The sequence below is a fragment of the Vicia villosa genome, linkage group LG4, assembly GCF_029867415.1.
Source record: "Vicia villosa cultivar HV-30 ecotype Madison, WI linkage group LG4, Vvil1.0, whole genome shotgun sequence".
NCBI lineage: Eukaryota > Viridiplantae > Streptophyta > Magnoliopsida > Fabales > Fabaceae > Vicia > Vicia villosa.
The window spans coordinates 181790452-181811422 of NC_081183.1; the positions used below are offsets into that span (position 1 = coordinate 181790452).

General features: G+C 31.7%; 1 protein-coding gene across 1 annotated transcript; it reads left to right on the forward strand.

Moving 5' to 3' along the window:
* Positions 1–1533: 1533 nt before the first annotated feature.
* LOC131598456 (probable polygalacturonase At3g15720) lies at positions 1534–9470 on the forward strand. Its single transcript, XM_058871053.1, has 10 exons — positions 1534–1665; positions 7270–7398; positions 7508–7645; positions 7722–7862; positions 7982–8017; positions 8150–8357; positions 8441–8525; positions 8609–8717; positions 8830–8934; positions 9022–9470. Exons 1-10 carry the CDS (start codon positions 1534–1536, stop codon positions 9250–9252), a joined length of 1314 nt encoding a protein of 437 aa, XP_058727036.1. The 3' UTR covers positions 9253–9470.
* The last annotated feature ends 11501 nt before the right edge of the window (positions 9471–20971 follow it).

The following is a 20971-nucleotide window of genomic DNA, read 5'->3' on the forward strand; positions in this document are numbered from 1 at the left end:
TCTGGTATTTTTTACAAAAAAAAACTGTGATACCATAAATTTTAAATTAACTAAAATTTCCGGTATGATGTACTGGAAATTTCCTTATAACTTGAATTTCCGGTATTTTTTGCAAAAAAAAAAAACTGTGATATCATAAATTTGAAATTTCTGGTATGTACCGGAAATTTCAAATTTCCGTTATCCCGAAAATTCTTTATATTTCAACATTTTTAAACAAGGATAAAATTGAATTAAAAAAAATATGGGATGTCAGGTATAAAGAAGGGGGTGACAGGTAGGTTTCTCCACGTTCTTGAGTTACAATTAGAGCTCAGCCCAAAGGCCCATACCAATGGGCTATGACACTTTACATGTATAACTTTCACTCTATTTATATATGTAGTAAATATTATAATTTCTTTTTAAATAACCAATAACCAAGTTTTTCAAAAGTATTACGCAAATAACCAAAGTTTCAAAATATTTATAGAAATGACTAATTTATTCTATTTTTTTTATACATTGTCGTCACCTTAGATGCCGACTACCCTTAAAATAGGGGCAAGTCGTCACCCTAGGTGCGACTATATTGTAAAAATAAATTTAAATAATCAAATACAATATAGTCGTCACCTAGGATGGCGATTCGCTCCAAAATCTTAGTATAGTCGCCACTTAGGGTGGTGACAATGTATAAATTTTTTGAAAAACTGGTTATTTCTGTAATTATTTTGAAACTTTGGTTATTTGTGTAATATTTTTAAAAATTTTGGTTATCCAAAAAGAATTCAAAATATTATCAATACATTAACTTATAATAATATTATCAATACTTTAATAATATTATATTATTCTATAGATATTATTCAATATTTACTCAAATATTTATTCAGGAATTTATAGGCATAATATTTTTAATGTTATTAAAAATTAATTTTAATTTTTTTTATTAACTTTCTATTATAATTATTTTAATATTAAAATTTTTAATATTAACACCTATTAAAATTATTTTAATTATTTTCTATTTTAGTATATACTATTAAAATATATTTTGATGTACAATTGTTTTCAAAATAATATATAGAAATAAACTGAAATTAGTTTAGAAATAACTTATAGTATATATTTGGATAAATAAACCATAGAATATATTTATAAATAAATTGCAATAAATTTTTAACATATAATAATAAATGAAAATTAATTTTTAATATATAGTATATATTTGAATAAATAAATTGAAATTAAATTTTCATATATTAAAATAAATTAAAATTAATTTTTAACATATTTTATAGATTTTGATAAATAATCTAAAATTAATTTCTCTATATAATAATAAACTGAAACTAATTTATTACATATAGTATATATTTGAATAAACAAACTAAAACAAATTTTTGCTATATTATAATAAAATTGAAATTAAGCCACAAACAACAATGACACAAACCTACCCCACCTTGCTTTTGTCTACTTCAGCAGTGGTTATCCAATGTCGTTCCAATTTAGGTTCTTGCGCGACACCCGTTCCCAGAGTTGATATCGATGTTTAACTCTCTCTTGCGATACTTGGAAAATCAAAAGGTTGTCAAGCTTGAGTACCGTTCACCTTCACTTGACGACGTGAAAAACGTCCAGTTCACCCCATTTGAGGTCAAGAACGACGAAGATATAGCGGTTATATGGTCAAATTTTGATTGATATTCTTCGAAGGGTCCGATCGAGTTGGATGTGAAACTTCAAAAATCGAGAGCCAACGTAATCAAAATGTTGAGATGTCCTCAACTACCCGTGTTTAACAATATGTAACTTTAATTTTATGTTAATCTATCTTTGTAATTTCGATTATTTATGATAAATTGAAACTTTGTTGGTTTGTTATTTATTTTCTGCTTCAGACAATATTTTGGATGTGCATCTCCGAAATGTTCTTTTTTTAAAAAAAGGGTTATTTCGGATGTGGACATCCGATGTCACCTTATTTTTTTATAAAAAAAAGTGTCTTCGGATGTGCATCTACGAGTGCATATTTTTTTTAATAAAAGAGGTTTCTTCGGATGTGCACATCCGAAATCACCTTATTTTTCTTCAGAAAATTGTGCATTTGGAGATGTACATCCGAAATATAGGGACATTTATGAAATTTCGCGACAAGTTAGTAAGAAGCCATATGGGTCTATAAAGAAATTGTCTTGTTTTAAACTTAGAAAAAACATGTTCTTGAGAAATCTACCCGCCACCCTTAAAATTAAACCTGCCACCCCATATCCATGCTCTTACTATTATACCCCTGCTTAAAGTTACTAATTTTAAAAAAATAAATGTTTTTACCGGAAATTTCAAAAAAATACCGGATTTTTAAAAATTTCCTTTAGTTTTTACTGGAAACTTTGAAATTTCCGGTATTTTTTACAAAAAAAAACTGTGATACCATAAATTTTAAATTAACTAAAATTTCCGGTATGATGTACTGGAAATTTCCTTATAACTTGAATTTCCGGTATTTTTTGCAAAAAAAAAAAACTGTGATATCATAAATTTGAAATTTCTGGTATGTACCGGAAATTTCAAATTTCCGTTATCCCGAAAATTCTTTATATTTCAACATTTTTAAACAAGGATAAAATTGGATTAAAAAAAATATGGGATGTCAGGTATAAAGAAGGGGGTGACAGGTAGGTTTCTCCACGTTCTTGAGTTACAATTAGAGCTCAGCCCAAAGGCCCATACCAATGGGCTATGACACTTTACATGTATAACTTTCACTCTATTTATATATGTAGTAAATATTATAATTTCTTTTTAAATAACCAAGTTTTTCAAAAGTATTACGCAAATAACCAAAGTTTCAAAATATTTATAGAAATGACTAATTTATTCTATTTTTTTAATACATTGTCGTCACCTTAGATGCCGACTACCCTTAAAATAGGGGCAAGTCGTCACCCTAGGTGCGACTATATTGTAAAAATAAATTTAAATAATCAAATACAATATAGTCGTCACCTAGGATGGCGATTCGCTCCAAAATCTTAGTATAGTCGCCACTTAGGGTGGTGACAATGTATAAATTTTTTGAAAAACTGGTTATTTCTGTAATTATTTTGAAACTTTGGTTATTTGTGTAATATTTTTAAAAATTTTGGTTATCCAAAAAGAATTCAAAATATTATCAATACATTAACTTATAATAATATTATCAATACTTTAATAATATTATATTATTCTATAGATATTATTCAATATTTACTCAAATATTTATTCAGGAATTTATAGGCATAATATTTTTAATGTTATTAAAAATTAATTTTAATTTTTTTATTAACTTTCTATTATAATTATTTTAATATTAAAATTTTTAATATTAACACCTATTAAAATTATTTTAATTATTTTCTATTTTAGTATATACTATTAAAATATATTTTGATGTACAATTGTTTTCAAAATAATATATAGAAATAAACTGAAATTAGTTTAGAAATAACTTATAGTATATATTTGGATAAATAAACCATAGAATATATTTATAAATAAATTGCAATAAATTTTTAACATATAATAATAAATGAAAATTAATTTTTAATATATAGTATATATTTGAATAAATAAATTGAAATTAAATTTTCATATATTAAAATAAATTAAAATTAATTTTTAACATATTTTATAGATTTTGATAAATAATCTAAAATTAATTTCTCTATATAATAATAAACTGAAACTAATTTATTACATATAGTATATATTTGAATAAACAAACTAAAACAAATTTTTGCTATATTATAATAAAATTGAAATTAAATTTTAACATGCAGTATATATATATATATATATATATATATATATATATATATATATATATATATATATATATATATATATATATATATATATATAAGTAAGTTAATGTATGACATTACTTTATGATGTTAATCCTGATAGTAAGTTAATATATGAAATTAATTTAAAACATAGAAGATACTATAATAAGTAAGTTAATAAGTAATTGATAATATTTATTACATATAAAAGTTGTGTGAAAGTTTAACAGTAGAATTGTAATAGTCTAGTGGAAAAAGTGTTGGAATTAGAATTGAAAGGGTATGGGTTCTAGTCTCATGTTATTTAAACTTTTTAGAATTTTATTAATTTTATAAGATTAAAATAAATATAAAATGACTAGGTTGATTTTGCATAAAAAAAAAATTGTACTTGTAAAAAGTACAATAAAGATGATCATGTTTACGAAGGTGAACACAAAAGGATTTGTATGTTCTAATTATGTGAATATTGAATAAACTTATCAATTTTAGAGGTTGTTATATTTATAAAAAGCACTATACGTCAGATTATAGGAAGCAAACAATTATCTCTCAACTTTCTAACGAGTACGTAGGAGTACGAAAGGAACTATTCTTTCTCCTACAATGGAGGAACGATTTTCTCCTTTGTAGGTATGATCAAAACAACCCTTCTATGATACCTTATTTGGCACATGGTGGACACAAGGATTAGCGATATGCATGGCTATGGGTTATATGGCCCAAGCTTCGATCAAGCAACCTGAGGTTGCGCCTACTTATTCTTTCAATGGCCTTTTCACAACTCCTTTGGGTTGGCTAGATCATGGTCTGTTTCCCTCTAGCCCCTCAAGTATGACGTGTAATAAGTGATTAAGTTGGATGCACAATGGTTTCTTTGAAACTTAATGAAGTGAGTCTCTCAAGTGTAGCTTAGGTCATCCCCTCAAGCATTTCTTGGGGCGATACCCTCAAGCATTTCTTTGGGAAACCCATATGACATTTAATATTTAGGCATGATAGGTTTTGTCTTAAGAAGGCACAATCATCGTGGGCCATTGATTATCTTTTTGCATATGATCTGGTCTGTATGAGTCCATTGATTGGGACATTTGAAATTTATGATAGTACTTTCAATTCTAGTAGTGATGATGATCCCTTTTCCATATTGTTTCATAGGAAATTAGAAGCATTGATGATGTCCATCTCTTCCAAATTATCAAAAGTTGATTATTACGAGATCATCTATACAACCTAAGAAAAAGTAAATTCCTTTCGCTTAAGAATAAACCTATCAATCTTGGGCTACGAGGAAGATGTCTTCTTTGAGGCCTACTCCGAGGAGGTACGGGTTAACATGGTCAATGTAGTTGGTCATCAGATGATTTATTTGATATGCACTCCCAGTCGTTCATGACCTAGGGGTGCTATCTTGAATAATGATACAACAATTAAATGGGAATGACATAAACATTCACAACATTAAATATAGATATATTATATATGTATTGAATCGGCTAGATTTTAAATTCTAGACGATAATACATAGAAAAATGATACATATTCAGTCATTGCAAACAAAAAAGATCTAGTATAATCTAAAATGCGTCGAACGATCCGTTGCTGCTTAATTCTAAAACTGGTAAATTCTTCTACTTCTCTCTATTTTCTTCCCTCCCTTGCTTCATCATTTCATCGAACTCCACCATTCTTTTAAAAAAAGGATCCGGCCAAGTGTCCGCCTCTTTTGTATGATGCGTCGTCGACTCATAAGACGTAGCCGAAATGGGACACCCCAGTTTCAGAAACACTGGTACAAAGTGACGTGGTCTTAGATACCCGATACAAATGATGCGGCCTGACGCGCCTGAAGGGTGGTGACTATGAAGTGGAAAAAAATGTCTCCGAAAATCCAAATCTTGTCAAATCGACACACACCCGGTCGTACGCACTTGCTATAAGATGGCCCATCTCGGGGAATGACATCCACTTTGAAACCGGTGCGTGACCGGTAATTGATGGAACAAGGGAATCATGAATTTTATCAAAGTTTTCTTGTTTCTCATAAAGTCGGTCGTAGATGTCCCTATGCGAAGTCAACTCCGAAATAAGTGCCCATCAAATAAGAGTGTGATTTTCTTCTCCTTTTCCGAGTAAACCAGCAACGGCTCGATACCCACAATTATCATCAGTATCCACATCAACTATACTATCAATATATTTGTGCATAAATAGATTGAGGTTTTGTAGAAGAAAAATGGATTGAAAATGATTGAGTTTTTGAAGAGGGTTTGAGTTTTGTTGGGAGGAAAATGAATGAAATAGTGAAGGAGGGAAAAAGGTATATGAAGGGTTTTTTTGGAGATGCATCTCCGAAAAATACTTGAAATCTTGAATCCAACGTTTAAACTAGAAAATAAGTGCTTTCGGAGATGCATATCCAAAAACACATAAAATGGGTGATTTCGGAGATGCATCTCCGAAATAATTGAAAATGTGAAAATGAGTGCCTTCGAAGCTGCATCTCTGAAGGATATTTTAGTGTTTCAGCATGAGTTTTCACCCCATATAGGTGTACAAAGAAATTTTCTAAAACAAATCAAATATTTAAATGTCAAAGTTGATTTTATAAAAACGTGCTAAATATTTAATTTGTGTTATTTTTCTCCAAAGTTTAAACAAATATGATCTTTTAAATTATGTAACCAAGTTTTTTTTATAGTGCATAAACCAAAACTCGCCTGTATGATAGGAGACTAAATAACTATAAATTTTTAAAAACGTTTTATTAAGCCATCAATTTGTTAGACATTTATATAAACTAATTCAGTGTATTCCCTAGTTTTGTAGGTTGGTCTATTTGAGATTGACTCTTTATGTAAGAGTAATTTTTATATTTAATTCTTTTTTTTTAAAAAAATGGATATTTTTAATCTATAAAATAATTTTTATAAAAGGCAAATAAGATTAAAAAATAATCTTTCAATAGACTTCATTCAACGTTTCACTTTCAATGCTATAAAGCAATGATAAATTGTTGATATTATCAACAATATAAAAAAAAAGAATTGAGAGGATAAATTTTAAGCAATGGTTATTTCCTTACTTAAAAAAATATGAATTTGTTATGGAAAAAAATATAGTTTTATGTTTTTTATATCTTAGGTAACCTTACACCTATTGAACTTTATCATACAATTATTTATTATTTTTTTAAACTAGAAAATGGTTCCTTCTTTATTTACTTTATAGAGAATCTGGTTACTTAATTTTTCCTTATTAGCTAAACAACAACAAAATTACTTTTATTAAAAGTGTACAACAGGCATTCTATATATTACTATATATAGGGTGTATAGTCATTACAATTATAAACAACATTAGTTTGCATAAACACTCATGGTTAGTAAAAATGTATAATAGTTCATTTCATTGTTGCAATTAATTTTTCAATTTAATTAATATATTCATCTTGCAGGACATGCTTATAACTGCCCTTTTGATAATTTCTATTGTATTTTGCAACTCATGGGTTGGATTTGGTGAAAATACCTTTGATGTACTTAAATATGGTGCCAAAGGAGATGGCACTTCTGATGATACAGATGTATGTACATGATTTTTTTTTCTTCTTACAATACTTAGTTATATAAAGAATTAATCTATGTTTTATTATACTATCTAAATTAATCTTTATTAAATTGTTTTTTCTAAAGGCCTTTGTGAAAGCATTTAAAGATTTATGTGAAGCAAAAAAAGGAACTCCAACCCTTGAGGTACCAGCTGGACATACATTTCTTGTGCATCAACATATTTTCAAAGGTCCTTGCAATTCTCAAAATCTTCATATTAAGGTACACAAAAATATATATTTTATATTAAATAATTGTTTAATTTTTACATTATATTTAATATTTCTAATAAATGCAGCTTGATGGAACTATACTAGCACCTCATAGAAATGCATGGGGAGCATGCTCAAAAAGATGGCTTCAGTTTCTTAATGTGCATGGGATTACATTTGATGGATCAGGAGTGATCGATGGTAATGGAGAAGATTGGTGGAAAGATGTAATGACATAAACATACACATTTATTTAATATTGGATTATACATTTTTAAATTTTTAATTAAATATAATTTAGTAGATAAACAAATAATCTAACAATGCATTTTTTTTTAATTTGCAGTATAATTCAACTACACAATGTAATGGATCACCTACGGTAAGTAATTATTTCCTTTTCAAAGTTGTTAAAAAGAAAATTAAGTTTTTTCAATTTTTTATCATCTTTATTGCATTTATTAGACGATAAAACCAATTATGATATGAATAAATTCCAATATATTTCGAGCAGGCTTTAATATTTGATAGGTGTGACGGACTACAATTAAGTGGGATCAATCATTTAAACGGGCCAGGATTTCATTTAAATATAGTTCACAGTAAAGATGTAACAATCTCGTATATTAATATAAATGCGACAGCCAGTAGTCACAATACTGATGGAATTGATCTCACAAATGCAATTCGAGTCAATATTCAAGACTCCACAATACAAGGCGGTAAATATATTATGAATTATAATTATTAATATTAATGATTTTAGGATTTCCAGTGTTAGTTACTCTTGAATTTTATTATATAGGTGATGATTGCATTGCTATTAAAGGTGGTTCACAATTCATTAATGTCACTCATGTTACATGTGGACCTACTACTCATGGCATTAGGTAATGTAAAAAATAAATACTCTAAAATATATATCAACCAACTATATAACTATATAATTGGCATGCCTTATATTTTGATTCAGTGTGGGAAGTCTAGGGGGTGATGAATCTGAGGAATTTGCAGAAAATATAAACATCAAGAATTGCACTTTCAATGGAGCTGTTAGTGCAGCAAGAATCAAGACATGTCCAGTAATACTACAAGTTTAATTGAAAATAAATATAATTATATAACAAGAATTTTTATTTTTATATATTTGAATTTTATTTTTAATATATAAAAAATTTCTATTTATTTTTCAAGGGTGGAAAAGGATACGTCAAATATGTTGTTTTCGATCACATCATAGTCAATGAAGTAAACAATCCTATATATCTTGATCAACATTACATGCAAACTCCAGAAAAAGTTAATGTTCTTTCTCACTCACCTTGTATTGATTTTGTTCATGGAATATGGATAGTATTAATAAGATGCAATTTTTTGTTGTTGCAGCCAGACGCACTTAAAGTGAGTAATATAACATTTAGTAATATTTCGGGAACATATACTGGCGAAGAACCTATTGTGCTAGATTGTGCCAAGATAGGGTGTGACAATATTTCCTTGCAGCATATTAAGCTTACCGCAGTTGATCCAACGAAATCAAGTAAAACAATATGCAATAATGTTAATGGAACAACAGATGATGATGTTTCACCTTCTTTAAACTGTGTAAAAACATAAAGCAGTTTGTGACAAATTACATAGAAGTTTAATTACTTCATGCATTATGAATAAGACATTTAGTACAAGGAAGTTAGGTGGAATTGAACCCAATGCTAGCAGGGTTTAAAATTCAATTCTGATAAAAAAAAGTATCAATATAAATTATTGTAAGTTGTTTTCCTCCATTATAGAAGTTGACAAATGATTGTGTAATAGTGCAAGTTTAATAATTATACAATGCGACATAGATAAAAATGGTTTCATAGTCCAGACAGAAACCATTTCATAAGAAAATTATAAATGCACACATTAGAAATATTTTGCAAATAAACAAGTTTGATGTTTATATTAGTATATGTTGCAAAAGAAAAGAGTGATGCCATATTATGTACACCAAAGAAGGAAGAAGCGCTAATTGTTAGTTTTATGTTAATGATATGTACAAAGAGAGTGATTTAGCAACATAGTATATTTCGTTATTCAATGAAACTAGTATATTACTATGGAAAAAGAATGACCTATATGAATATGAGGAAGAATATGAAGTTAGGTACATTCTAACAAACTTTTTAACTAACCTAAAACTAATTAATTGCCCTAATTGATTAGGCTTGAGATAGTAAAAGGGCCAAGTATAATAAATGAAAGACGAGTCTTAGACTAAATATTAATGGGTTTAAGATAGTTAAAATCTTCCCTAAAGGTTTATTGTATTGTATAGTGCAGAGTCTCAACTTGAACAAGATAGAAGACAAGGCAAGATAATGGAGAAGATTTATGAGCATGTCTTCCAGCTGGTTTGTTCTAGATACATGAAGTAAGTGAACAAGCCTTGGTTAAATCTACTCTCATATGACATGACAGTCAAGTTCAATATGTTTTCTTCTTTCACGAAAGATTTGATTATATGAGCAAGGCATATTGTTAATTTACTATCACAATAAATAAAATTTGGTTGGGGAAAACTGATGTGAAAGCCTCTGAATTGATGTTGCAATAATTTACTTTAAAGGTTAAGGTTTCTAATGACTTGTACTCTACTTCAATATAAGACCTCGGGACTATATGTTTCTTCTTGGATTTTCAACTGATCAGAAAGGATCCAAGGAGAAAACAATACTAGTTATTGATCTTCTAGTATCAACACATCTAGCTCATTTAAAATCTACAGAGGCGTGAATTTTGAGGGAACTGGTAGTGATAATGACTCTTTAATTAGAGGAATTTGAGGTATCTTAAGATGGAAATTATAGCATGGTTGTGAGGGATAAGAGGATTGGAGACAAACTGACTTAGGTGTTGAACAAAATATGAGATATTGGGTCTATTATTTGTTAGGTAGATCAACTTGTCAATTAGTCTTCTATATAAGGTAAGATCATGTAGTTGAGATCCATCTGATGTAGACAATTTAAATGTTGGATCAAATGGTACTAAGGAAGGTTTGACATCAAGATGATTTGTGTCTTGGAAAAACTCAGGTATATTGTCTTTGGTTTAAAAAGATACCTAAAAATATCTGGAAAATTCAAAGCACAAAAATCTCAATTGTCTGGCAATTTCAAAGTCTAACAATATCTCAATTGTCCCAAATAATTGATTTTGAATTGTTGGTCTAATTATTGTTTAACATATGTTATATCATCAATGGAATTTTGTTGAATGCAGTATAGGGCAAGCAACAACAAAAGATTTGGAAATATTGATCCGGGAATTATCGTCCACAGAGATGGAGAGATGCCCTTCAATAGTTTCTATGATTTTGAGCTTGGGTTTGAATGAGCAAAAAGTAAACAAAGATATAGACAGGAAAAGAATAAACACATTCTTAGAAGAGAAAGAACTTATCAGGAATGTAAATATATCCACTCTTCACAAACATACACTTACCAACCCGTTATACTCAACCTACGATACTCATCTATGTCATCACGTATCTCTCACATAAGCGCCCATCTCTGGAGCACAAACGAGATCATCTCATAACTAAGGTTATCTCTAACGCGAAGTCACGAGAACATCCGTATTCTCGCGTCGGCGATCTCTCGCGCGCCGCTCAAACACGAAAGCATTAAGTACAGATACAAACAGTGAATGCTAGCTCTAAATCTATCTCTAGAGTTCAGAACCAACAGATAATCATCCTAGATAAGGATTCAAGAAGTTTATCTCTAAAGCACCCCAAATCCCCAGCATAGAGCAAAAATCCAGGATAACATCAACACAGATTCGTAAAGCAAGTTAAATATAACATTATAATCGGTAAATATACATAAGATTCAAGTAAATATACAAACAAAACCCAACCAAAGAGAAATACACAAAGAAGAAGAGAAATGAACCAAAAATCTCCCGGTTTGTCAGCTCCGTTCGACGCTCAATCCACCCCCGATCATCCTTATGCAACCTCCGAAGTTGTTTTCTAAGCCAATTCTACTCTAAGAATGAAGTTGATGGTGTTGAGACTCAAAAATACCCAACCCATGACCTAAAAATGTGATTTTGGCCCCTTTTAACGAGCTGCTGTCTTAGCAGGTCCGCTTAGCGGACCCCCTCCGCTCAGCGGACTCAAAATTGCTGCCAGACGCTGATTTGCTCCGCTGGAGCTCCGCTCAGCGGACCCCCTCCGCTTAGCGGAGTCTGCTAAAAATCAGATTTTGTTTTCGCCATAACTCGAGAACCGTAACTCCGAATTGCGCCCGGTTCGAAGCGTTGGAAAGCTTATTCAATGATCTATCCAATAATGAATGAATGGAAACCAAATTGAAGATTTTGATCATCCTTATTTTGAATCTTTGGAAGTCCGCTTGATGGTGGCTAAGCGGGCTTGCACCAAAACTGCGAAATCGAAGCCGTGCCTTTGACACTTTATTCCTCAAGGCTCCAATAAGCATGAATACCTATAAAAACAAAGGAAAAATTATCAAATGGTATAAAAGTATATGAAAATACAATTATTCACAAAGTATACGTATTTATACACAAAACGAGGAATTATTCAAACGGTATTAACAAAAGTATCGATAAGTGCCACTATTTACATACACAAAATAAGTACATTTTGGCACTTATCAAACTCTCCCCAACTTGAAACTTTGTTTGTCCTCAAACAATGTCAAATAAATCAAAGAATCAAAAGTAATAAACCAAAGAATTGTGAATCAACAAGTTTTGAAAACCAAAAACAAATGTATGGCTCACACAAAAATGTATAGACAAAGTAAATACTTACCACTATACTACAACGACAACATGTAAACGAAACGAATCCTAAGCACAAAAAGCATACCAAACATTCTAACACAATACATGCTCACATCATGAATCACACCTAGCAAAATTTCATCAATGGATGAAGAACACACAAAGGTGGAGGACTTTTAACACTCATCCAACAATCTTGCAAACAAAAGATTAAATTATGCATTCATCCAAAAATCACATTGAAGATATAAAAGCAAGAATCACAAGGGCTTTTCAAGGTTGTAATGTGGCTTGGTTAATAAACAAGGGATAAGTCCTAAGGCTAATCGAAACAAAAACTTGCCTAAACCTAAGGGAGTGATCAATCCACCAAAGATTCAAACAACAAAATCTAGATTAAACTTCTTCCTTAAACACAAGTTTCTCAAACCAATCACAATACTTATTAGCACAATTATTCACTTCTCTTTTATTTTTCTTTTTCAAAACTTTTTCACTTTCTTTTTTTCTTTTCTTTTCTTTTCACATTTTTTTCTTTTTTTTCTTCTTCTTTCTTTTCAACCTCATAGCAACAACCACATAAGTAGCAACCATTTCTCTCCCCAACTTGAATTCAACCACACCATCATATGAATACTCCCTACTTTCTAAGGCAAGGTAAAAATTCATACCAAAAATCATGGTTGAGGGTTCAAGAAAATAAAGAATCAATCATCCATGCAAAAATGAGAATTAAACACTCAAAGATAAGCATTTAGCAAAAACAACATGGATATTGACAAAAAGGCTCAGAAGAGTTAACAAATGATCACACACTCACAAGGTGAATTTAACTATTTGGTTTTTGTAGTTGTGCTCAAAATGAAACAAAATGCCTTGATCCTTTTCATGCTTTCATAAAATCAACATAAACAAAAGATTAAGCATAATAAAATCCAGTTAAAACAAAGATTGTGGCCTCCAGCATATGTGAATAATGGAAAGCTTCCTCACATTTATGGTTTGGGAACTAAAGTGATTCAATCAACAAGCAAGTAATGCAAAAGAATGAATTGTATGGTAATTGTACAAATGAAAAGTTTCTTAAACATGTTATGCTATAGAAAGCGATAAATGAGTACCTTGAATGATACAACTTCAAAAACAATACCCTACCATACATCCGCAAGTTGAAACACTCAAGCTTTGGAAAATCACCTCAAAAATCTTCGAATTACCGAACAAAATTTGAATCCAAACAACCAATAAAAGAATTAGAAAAACAAAATTATTATCTACTAGTAATTAGCCTTTGTGAAAGTGGGAAAAAGAAGGGAACCAAGTGGAATAGGAACCCCACTGGTACAGAGCAGAAAAACAAAATTCTGCTATGCTCGCTTAGCGGGCACATCAAAACTCAGAAAAATCAGAATTGCACCAGCTGTTTCAATCACTCGCCACTTCACCTAAATACCTCATAAACAGAAATATAAACAACATTTACAACCGTTGGGGTGCCTCCCAACAAGCGCTTGTTTTACGTCGTTAGCTCGACGCCTTTATTGTTTCGGTGTTTGGAAAGTAGCCTCCTCTCGTCATGCCATGGTGACGTCTCACCGCACAAGCCTAAAGAAAGTGTCCTAACCAACCACTCAACAAACGTTACGGGTACAAATATATACAACAATTATACGAACATAAAAGAAAACACAAGTATACAATTATGTACACAAACCAACACATATGCACAAGTATGGAACAAGAACAACTATTATCATATAAAAAGAGAAAAGTTAGTGAATGTTGGATTCACAAGTTGAAAAGTGATGATTTGTTATTAAAGAGCTCATCCGAGATCAACATGTTTCACCAACATTCACCAACAAAAGTATACTTATATGTAACATATACAAGTAAACTTATATGGTGAACATAAACAAGTAAACATGTACAAGTAAATATATATACAAGTGAAACTATACAATATATACGATACATACAAAGCTCAAAACCACGAAAACTATTGCGATGCAATCACAACCATCCCCGGCAACGGCGCCATTTTGTTGAATGCAGTATAGGGCAAGCAACAACAAAAGATTTGGAAATATTGATCCGGGAATTATCGTCCACAGAGATGGAGAGATGCCCTTCAATAGTTTCTATGATTTTGAGCTTGGGTTTGAATGAGCAAAAAGTAAACAAAGATATAGACAGGAAAAGAATAAACACATTCTTAGAAGAGAAAGAACTTATCAGGAATGTAAATATATCCACTCTTCACAAACATACACTTACCAACCCGTTATACTCAACCTACGATACTCATCTATGTCATCACGTATCTCTCACATAAGCGCCCATCTCTGGAGCACAAACGAGATCATCTCATAACTAAGGTTATCTCTAACGCGAAGTCACGAGAACATCCGTATTCTCGCGTCGGCGATCTCTCGCGCGCCGCTCAAACACGAAAGCATTAAGTACAGATACAAACAGTGAATGCTAGCTCTAAATCTATCTCTAGAGTTCAGAACCAACAGATAATCATCCTAGATAAGGATTCAAGAAGTTTATCTCTAAAGCACCCCAAATCCCCAGCATAGAGCAAAAATCCAGGATAACATCAACACAGATTCGTAAAGCAAGTTAAATATAACATTATAATCGGTAAATATACATAAGATTCAAGTAAATATACAAACAAAACCCAACCAAAGAGAAATACACAAAGAAGAAGAGAAATGAACCAAAAATCTCCCGGTTTGTCAGCTCCGTTCGACGCTCAATCCACCCCCGATCATCCTTATGCAACCTCCGAAGTTGTTTTCTAAGCCAATTCTACTCTAAGAATGAAGTTGATGGTGTTGAGACTCAAAAATACCCAACCCATGACCTAAAAATGTGATTTTGGCCCCTTTTAACGAGCTGCTGTCTTAGCAGGTCCGCTTAGCGGACCCCCTCCGCTCAGCGGACTCAAAATTGCTGCCAGACGCTGATTTGCTCCGCTGGAGCTCCGCTCAGCGGACCCCCTCCGCTTAGCGGAGTCTGCTAAAAATCAGATTTTGTTTTCGCCATAACTCGAGAACCGTAACTCCGAATTGCGCCCGGTTCGAAGCGTTGGAAAGCTTATTCAATGATCTATCCAATAATGAATGAATGGAAACCAAATTGAAGATTTTGATCATCCTTATTTTGAATCTTTGGAAGTCCGCTTGATGGTGGCTAAGCGGGCTTGCACCAAAACTGCGAAATCGAAGCCGTGCCTTTGACACTTTATTCCTCAAGGCTCCAATAAGCATGAATACCTATAAAAACAAAGGAAAAATTATCAAATGGTATAAAAGTATATGAAAATACAATTATTCACAAAGTATACGTATTTATACACAAAACGAGGAATTATTCAAACGGTATTAACAAAAGTATCGATAAGTGCCACTATTTACATACACAAAATAAGTACATTTTGGCACTTATCAAATTTTATGTTAGAACAATGTCATCCACATAAACTAGTAAGGTTTTAAAACTTGTTGCGGTAGATTTAGTGTAGAGGGAATGATCAACTTTTGATTGGGAAAAGCTAATAGAGATCAAGAAGGATGAGAGTTTTGCATATGATCTGGTTTGTATGAGTCCTACCACCTATTCATAGGCACAATCCTAGGACTTGGAAATGATGCCTATTATGCCTTAGTTCTCTGGACTTTGAATAGAGGAGTGGAAACCAGATTCCTCTCCATGCTTTCTATATTTTTTTAGCGTAAAAATGTTTACCATGGTTTCTTCTTTCCAAGTTCAACTTAATCATCAATCCATCAGAATCTCAAGTGCAAGTTTTAAATATTTTATCTTTCTCTTTTACCTTATTTTTAAATAGGGATCATTAAAAATGTAAATAATTGTGACAACATGATATATCCATATACTAATGTGGATTATATAGAGATGTATATGTACTATGTTAGAAATGCGGCGACTAGACAAAACACTTGGCTACAAATTTATCGAATTTGGGATATTTGGAATTTATGATAGTACTTTCAATTCTAGTAGTGATGGTGATCCCTTTTCCATATTGTTTCATAGGAAATTATAAGCATTGATGATGTCCATCTCTTCCAAATTATCAAAAGTTAATTATTATGAGATCATCTATACAACCCAAGAAAAAGTAAATTCCTTTCGCATAATAATAAACCTATCAATCTTGGGCTACGAGGAGGATGCCTTTTTGAGGCCTACTTCGAGGAGTTACGGGTTAACATGGTCAATGTAATTGGTCATCAGATGATTTATTTGATATGCACTCCCAGTCGTTCATGACCTAGGGGTGCTAATACCTTTTGTCTTAAGAAGGCACAATCATCATGGGCCATTGATAATCTTCTTGCATATGATCTGGTCTGTATGAGTCCTACCACCCACCTATTTGTAGGCACAATCCTAGGACTTGGAATAGGGATTATTAAATATTTTATCTCGAGTGCAAGTATTAAATATTTTATCTTTCTATTTTACCTTATTTTTAAATAGGGATTATTAAGAATGTAAATAATTGTGACAACATGATATAACCATATTGTCATACTCCAAAATTTGCCCATCTCATTTCTCCTATTCAAGCTCATACCAAGGTTCAGGCTCAAAGACACATCCTCCTAAACAATGGCTCAATGAACTAAGGTTTTGATTTCTCTGAAGAAAACCAATGAATCAAATCCTCCAATGGATTTCATATGGCCTATGATGCTTAAAACTATTTCTATGGCAAAGTACAAGTTTCAATTCCAAGGATTACCTAGTCAATTGCTCAGAAAGTCAACAGTCGACTAGTTTGACCTAAAAGTCAACTGTGGTTAAAGTACAGTCAAAATTCCTGATTTTTGGTCAACATCCTTATTTTGAAGTATCATTCATCATTTGGGCAAGGATTGATCATGATTCATCAAGAAAAGTTCAGAAATCAACAAAATCCAAAGTTTCTAAATTAGGGTTTTTGGACTAAAAAGTCAACTGAAATTTGACCAGCCATAACTTTCACATGGAGCATCAGAAATTTTCAATCCAAATCTCATTTTGAAGGAAATTGATTTCCCTACAACTTTGTCTCTCACATGCCAAGTCTAGAAATGCTTGATTTGAGATATATGGACCAAAACATTATAGGTCCTTTTTGAAAGTCAATCAAAAGCAGTTTTTTGTCAAAGCCCATATCATCAAGATAAAATCCTCAAATGGAAAAAATCTTCCAAAGTGGCTGGTAAAGGACATCTTGAGGTTTCCAAAAAGTCCTATAAATCCTCCATATCTTAAAACTTGAGAGAGATATGCCTTACCAAAGTTGGACAATTTTGAGAGAAAAATGTGAAACAAAAAGGCTTCAAAATGGATTTCTTTGCAAAGAGGCCCAACTTTTTATGACCCAATCTTGATCATAAAGTTATCCAAGGCCCCAAATTTAGTTTCCACGAATTTTTGGTTTTTTATTTGATTTTATATGAATTTTTAATCATGTAAAAGTGATATTAATTTATATAAATCACATAAAATTCAAATATTCAATTAAGAATCTTATTCCAATTACATTCAATCACCATTTATACCATATTTCCAATATAATTTCGTGCAAGCAAGATTGGTGCAAGAGAGATTGAAATTGGCCAAAATTGGAAACATTATGAACCATATTTTCCAATCAAATTTCCAAGATTGAAATCAAAGATTGAAGAAGATTCAGTCCATAATTTTTACCCTAATGCATTCCCCTATATAAACGTAATCATGGCAGACCTGTAAAGGACGAAATTTTGCAGTCAAGAGCCATACTCAAACTCTCAAAAACACAAGAACAAGTGGAGGTCGGCTTTGGAGTTAGAAGGAGATTCAAGGTATTCTAAAGGTTCAGAAGACTTTCTTAGGCGATTCTGAAGCTAACCAAGTCCTTACCTTCAATCTATACAGTCGGAATCGCTTCTCCACTAGTCACGGTTTGCCTTATCAAACTCGCGTTCTTTTCCATATATTCATCATGCATAATTGATTTTTGGTTGCATATTATTATTTGTTGTGATGTTTGGAAGGATTCTGGGTTTTTAATTTGGTCGTTGGGTGTTTGTACCATGGTTCGCCATTATTAGGGTTTTGGATCTTGAATTAGGGCTCTTTGATTTAGACGAATTAGGAAGAAATACAGGTACCAGTGACTTCGCGTGGACAAGACAGACTGGACTATGGTATCGGTTTTAATTTTTATGCGTGCATGAAGCTTTTGACGGTTTATAGGTTGTTAGCTACGAATGTAATCGTAGCTAATTCGTAGCTAATTTTATCCAGAATTTGCAGGTCCTGAGGTAAGAGATGATGGCGTGTCAACGCATCATTGGAGAATTTGAATCTCGCGCGCGTTTTTAACCAATGCTTGTTTTTTTATATATTTTATGATGCGCATTCAATAGATAGCTAGCAACGTTTGGTTGGATGGCAAGGCGTTTCAGTGCTCACTCAGGGGGCGTGGGTTCGATCTCCGTCCCAAACATATTTTTTTTAATGAATTAGCCATGCAGATTCCATGTGTGCCAGCAACGAGAGCCTACCATACGCCCTCGGTTTATGGCCTTCAGATCATCCTCTCCTCAAATCTAGCGCATCTGGACCTGCAGGCTCACCATGGACCTTCAGATCTCTACCACACCAGATTAAACGCTAAGTTTTCTAAAATTTTTTTAAATTTAATTACACAAATGCTTTTATTTTCTTTTTTTTTCTTCTTTCTTTTTTTCTATTATAGTTTTTATTTATATTTTTAATTATACTAATAACTTGATTTTTTTTATAATAAAATTATAATTATTTATTTTATCGAAAGTTCGATTTTTTTTAATTATATTGATAATTGTTTTTCAACTCTTTTTTTTATAAATACTTTAAATTAATCAAACAATTATTATTTAACTAGGGTTTGTGGAACTAGGGTTTGTGGAACTATAATGCACTAAAATTTCTCTTCTTCGTGCCTAATTTCCAAGGTTGACCAAGATCCTTCAGCCACGCGCCATACCAGATCAAAAAGCTAAGTTTCTAATTTTTTGTGCATACGTTTAATTAATTAAAATATCAGGTTTAACCCTATAATTATTAGATTTTTGTTTTGGTTTATCTATTTAATCGAACTTTCGATTTCATTAACCTTTTAGGGTTTGTTTATCATCACTTTATTTTTATTTGTCCTTTGGGTCAAAATAGGGTTTGTGTCAATAGTCAATGAATTTGTAATGCACTAACATTTCTCTTATTTGTGCGTAATTTTCAGGGTTAACCAGATTGATTAAAGCTCAAACTTTGTGGTAACCCTAAACTTATCATCTATTTAATTATTTCTTTTTTTTTTGTGGTTTGCCCACAAACCCTTTTGCCTTATTATGTAACTTCTCCGAGGTTGTAATAGTAATTAGGGTTTAATTTTGCTTCTTTATTTTCTGATTAACTGCGTGGTTAGTAATTTAGGGCGTGAAAACCTCGAATTGAATTTAGAATAATTAATTACAAGATAATTATCTGAATTGAATCACGTGATTGTGCACCCACACACCTTTAAAGGTAACCCCTCTTGTTGCATGTTGCCTGTTGCCTTGTTATTTGTTGCCTTGTTTATTACAAAATAGTCAAGTCCCTCGGATACGAGGATGCCTCAGCAAATGTTGCCCTCAGTTCATTCTCGTCACTAAAGATCATAAGTCCCTTCGATGCTGCCTTCGGTTTTATGATCTCGTCCCTCGAGGCTGCCTACAATGTGATATGATAGTCCCTTTCAATTGCTGAGGTGTCCTCTTTGGTTGCCTAAAATGACTATTTTATCCTTCCCTTAGACTACCTACACTCTTATGGCAGGGACAGTTTTATGGCGAACGATATCTCGATGACCCTTCAACATCCAATACAAGGACTTCCTACCCTCTTATGGTATGGATAGCCCTGAAAGGCTAAAAGAACCTTTTTAATATTTTAGGGTAACTACCTCCTAATTGCTTGCTCTGGTTTAAATTCAAGTTTTACCCTTTTTTTCAAAAACCTTCAAAAAGGCTACGCTTATTTACAAGTTAAAGTCCTTATTCAAATCCTTTTCTTTATTCACTGCAAACATTTTCAAACATTTCAAAGTGAGCTAAGTAATTAAGAGCCCATGGATAACCATGGATACAAAGGGTGCTTTAAACCTTCCCTTTGTATAATTTACCCCCCGAACTCAATCTCTTTCAAAAAGGTTTTTTCTGTTCTTTTAGCCTTTCTTTAAATTGGATAAAATAAAAGTCGGTGGCGACTCTTGCTTACCGCAACATTTCAAAAAGTCAGTTCACCGTGTTACACATATACTAATGTGGATTATATAGAGGTATGGATGTACTATGTTAGAAATGTGAGGCGGATAGACAAAACACTTAGCTACAAATTTATCGAATTAGGGATATTTGGAATTTATGATAGTACTTTCAATTCTAGTAGTGATGGTGATCCCTTTTCCATATTGTTTCATAGGAAATTTGGAGCATTG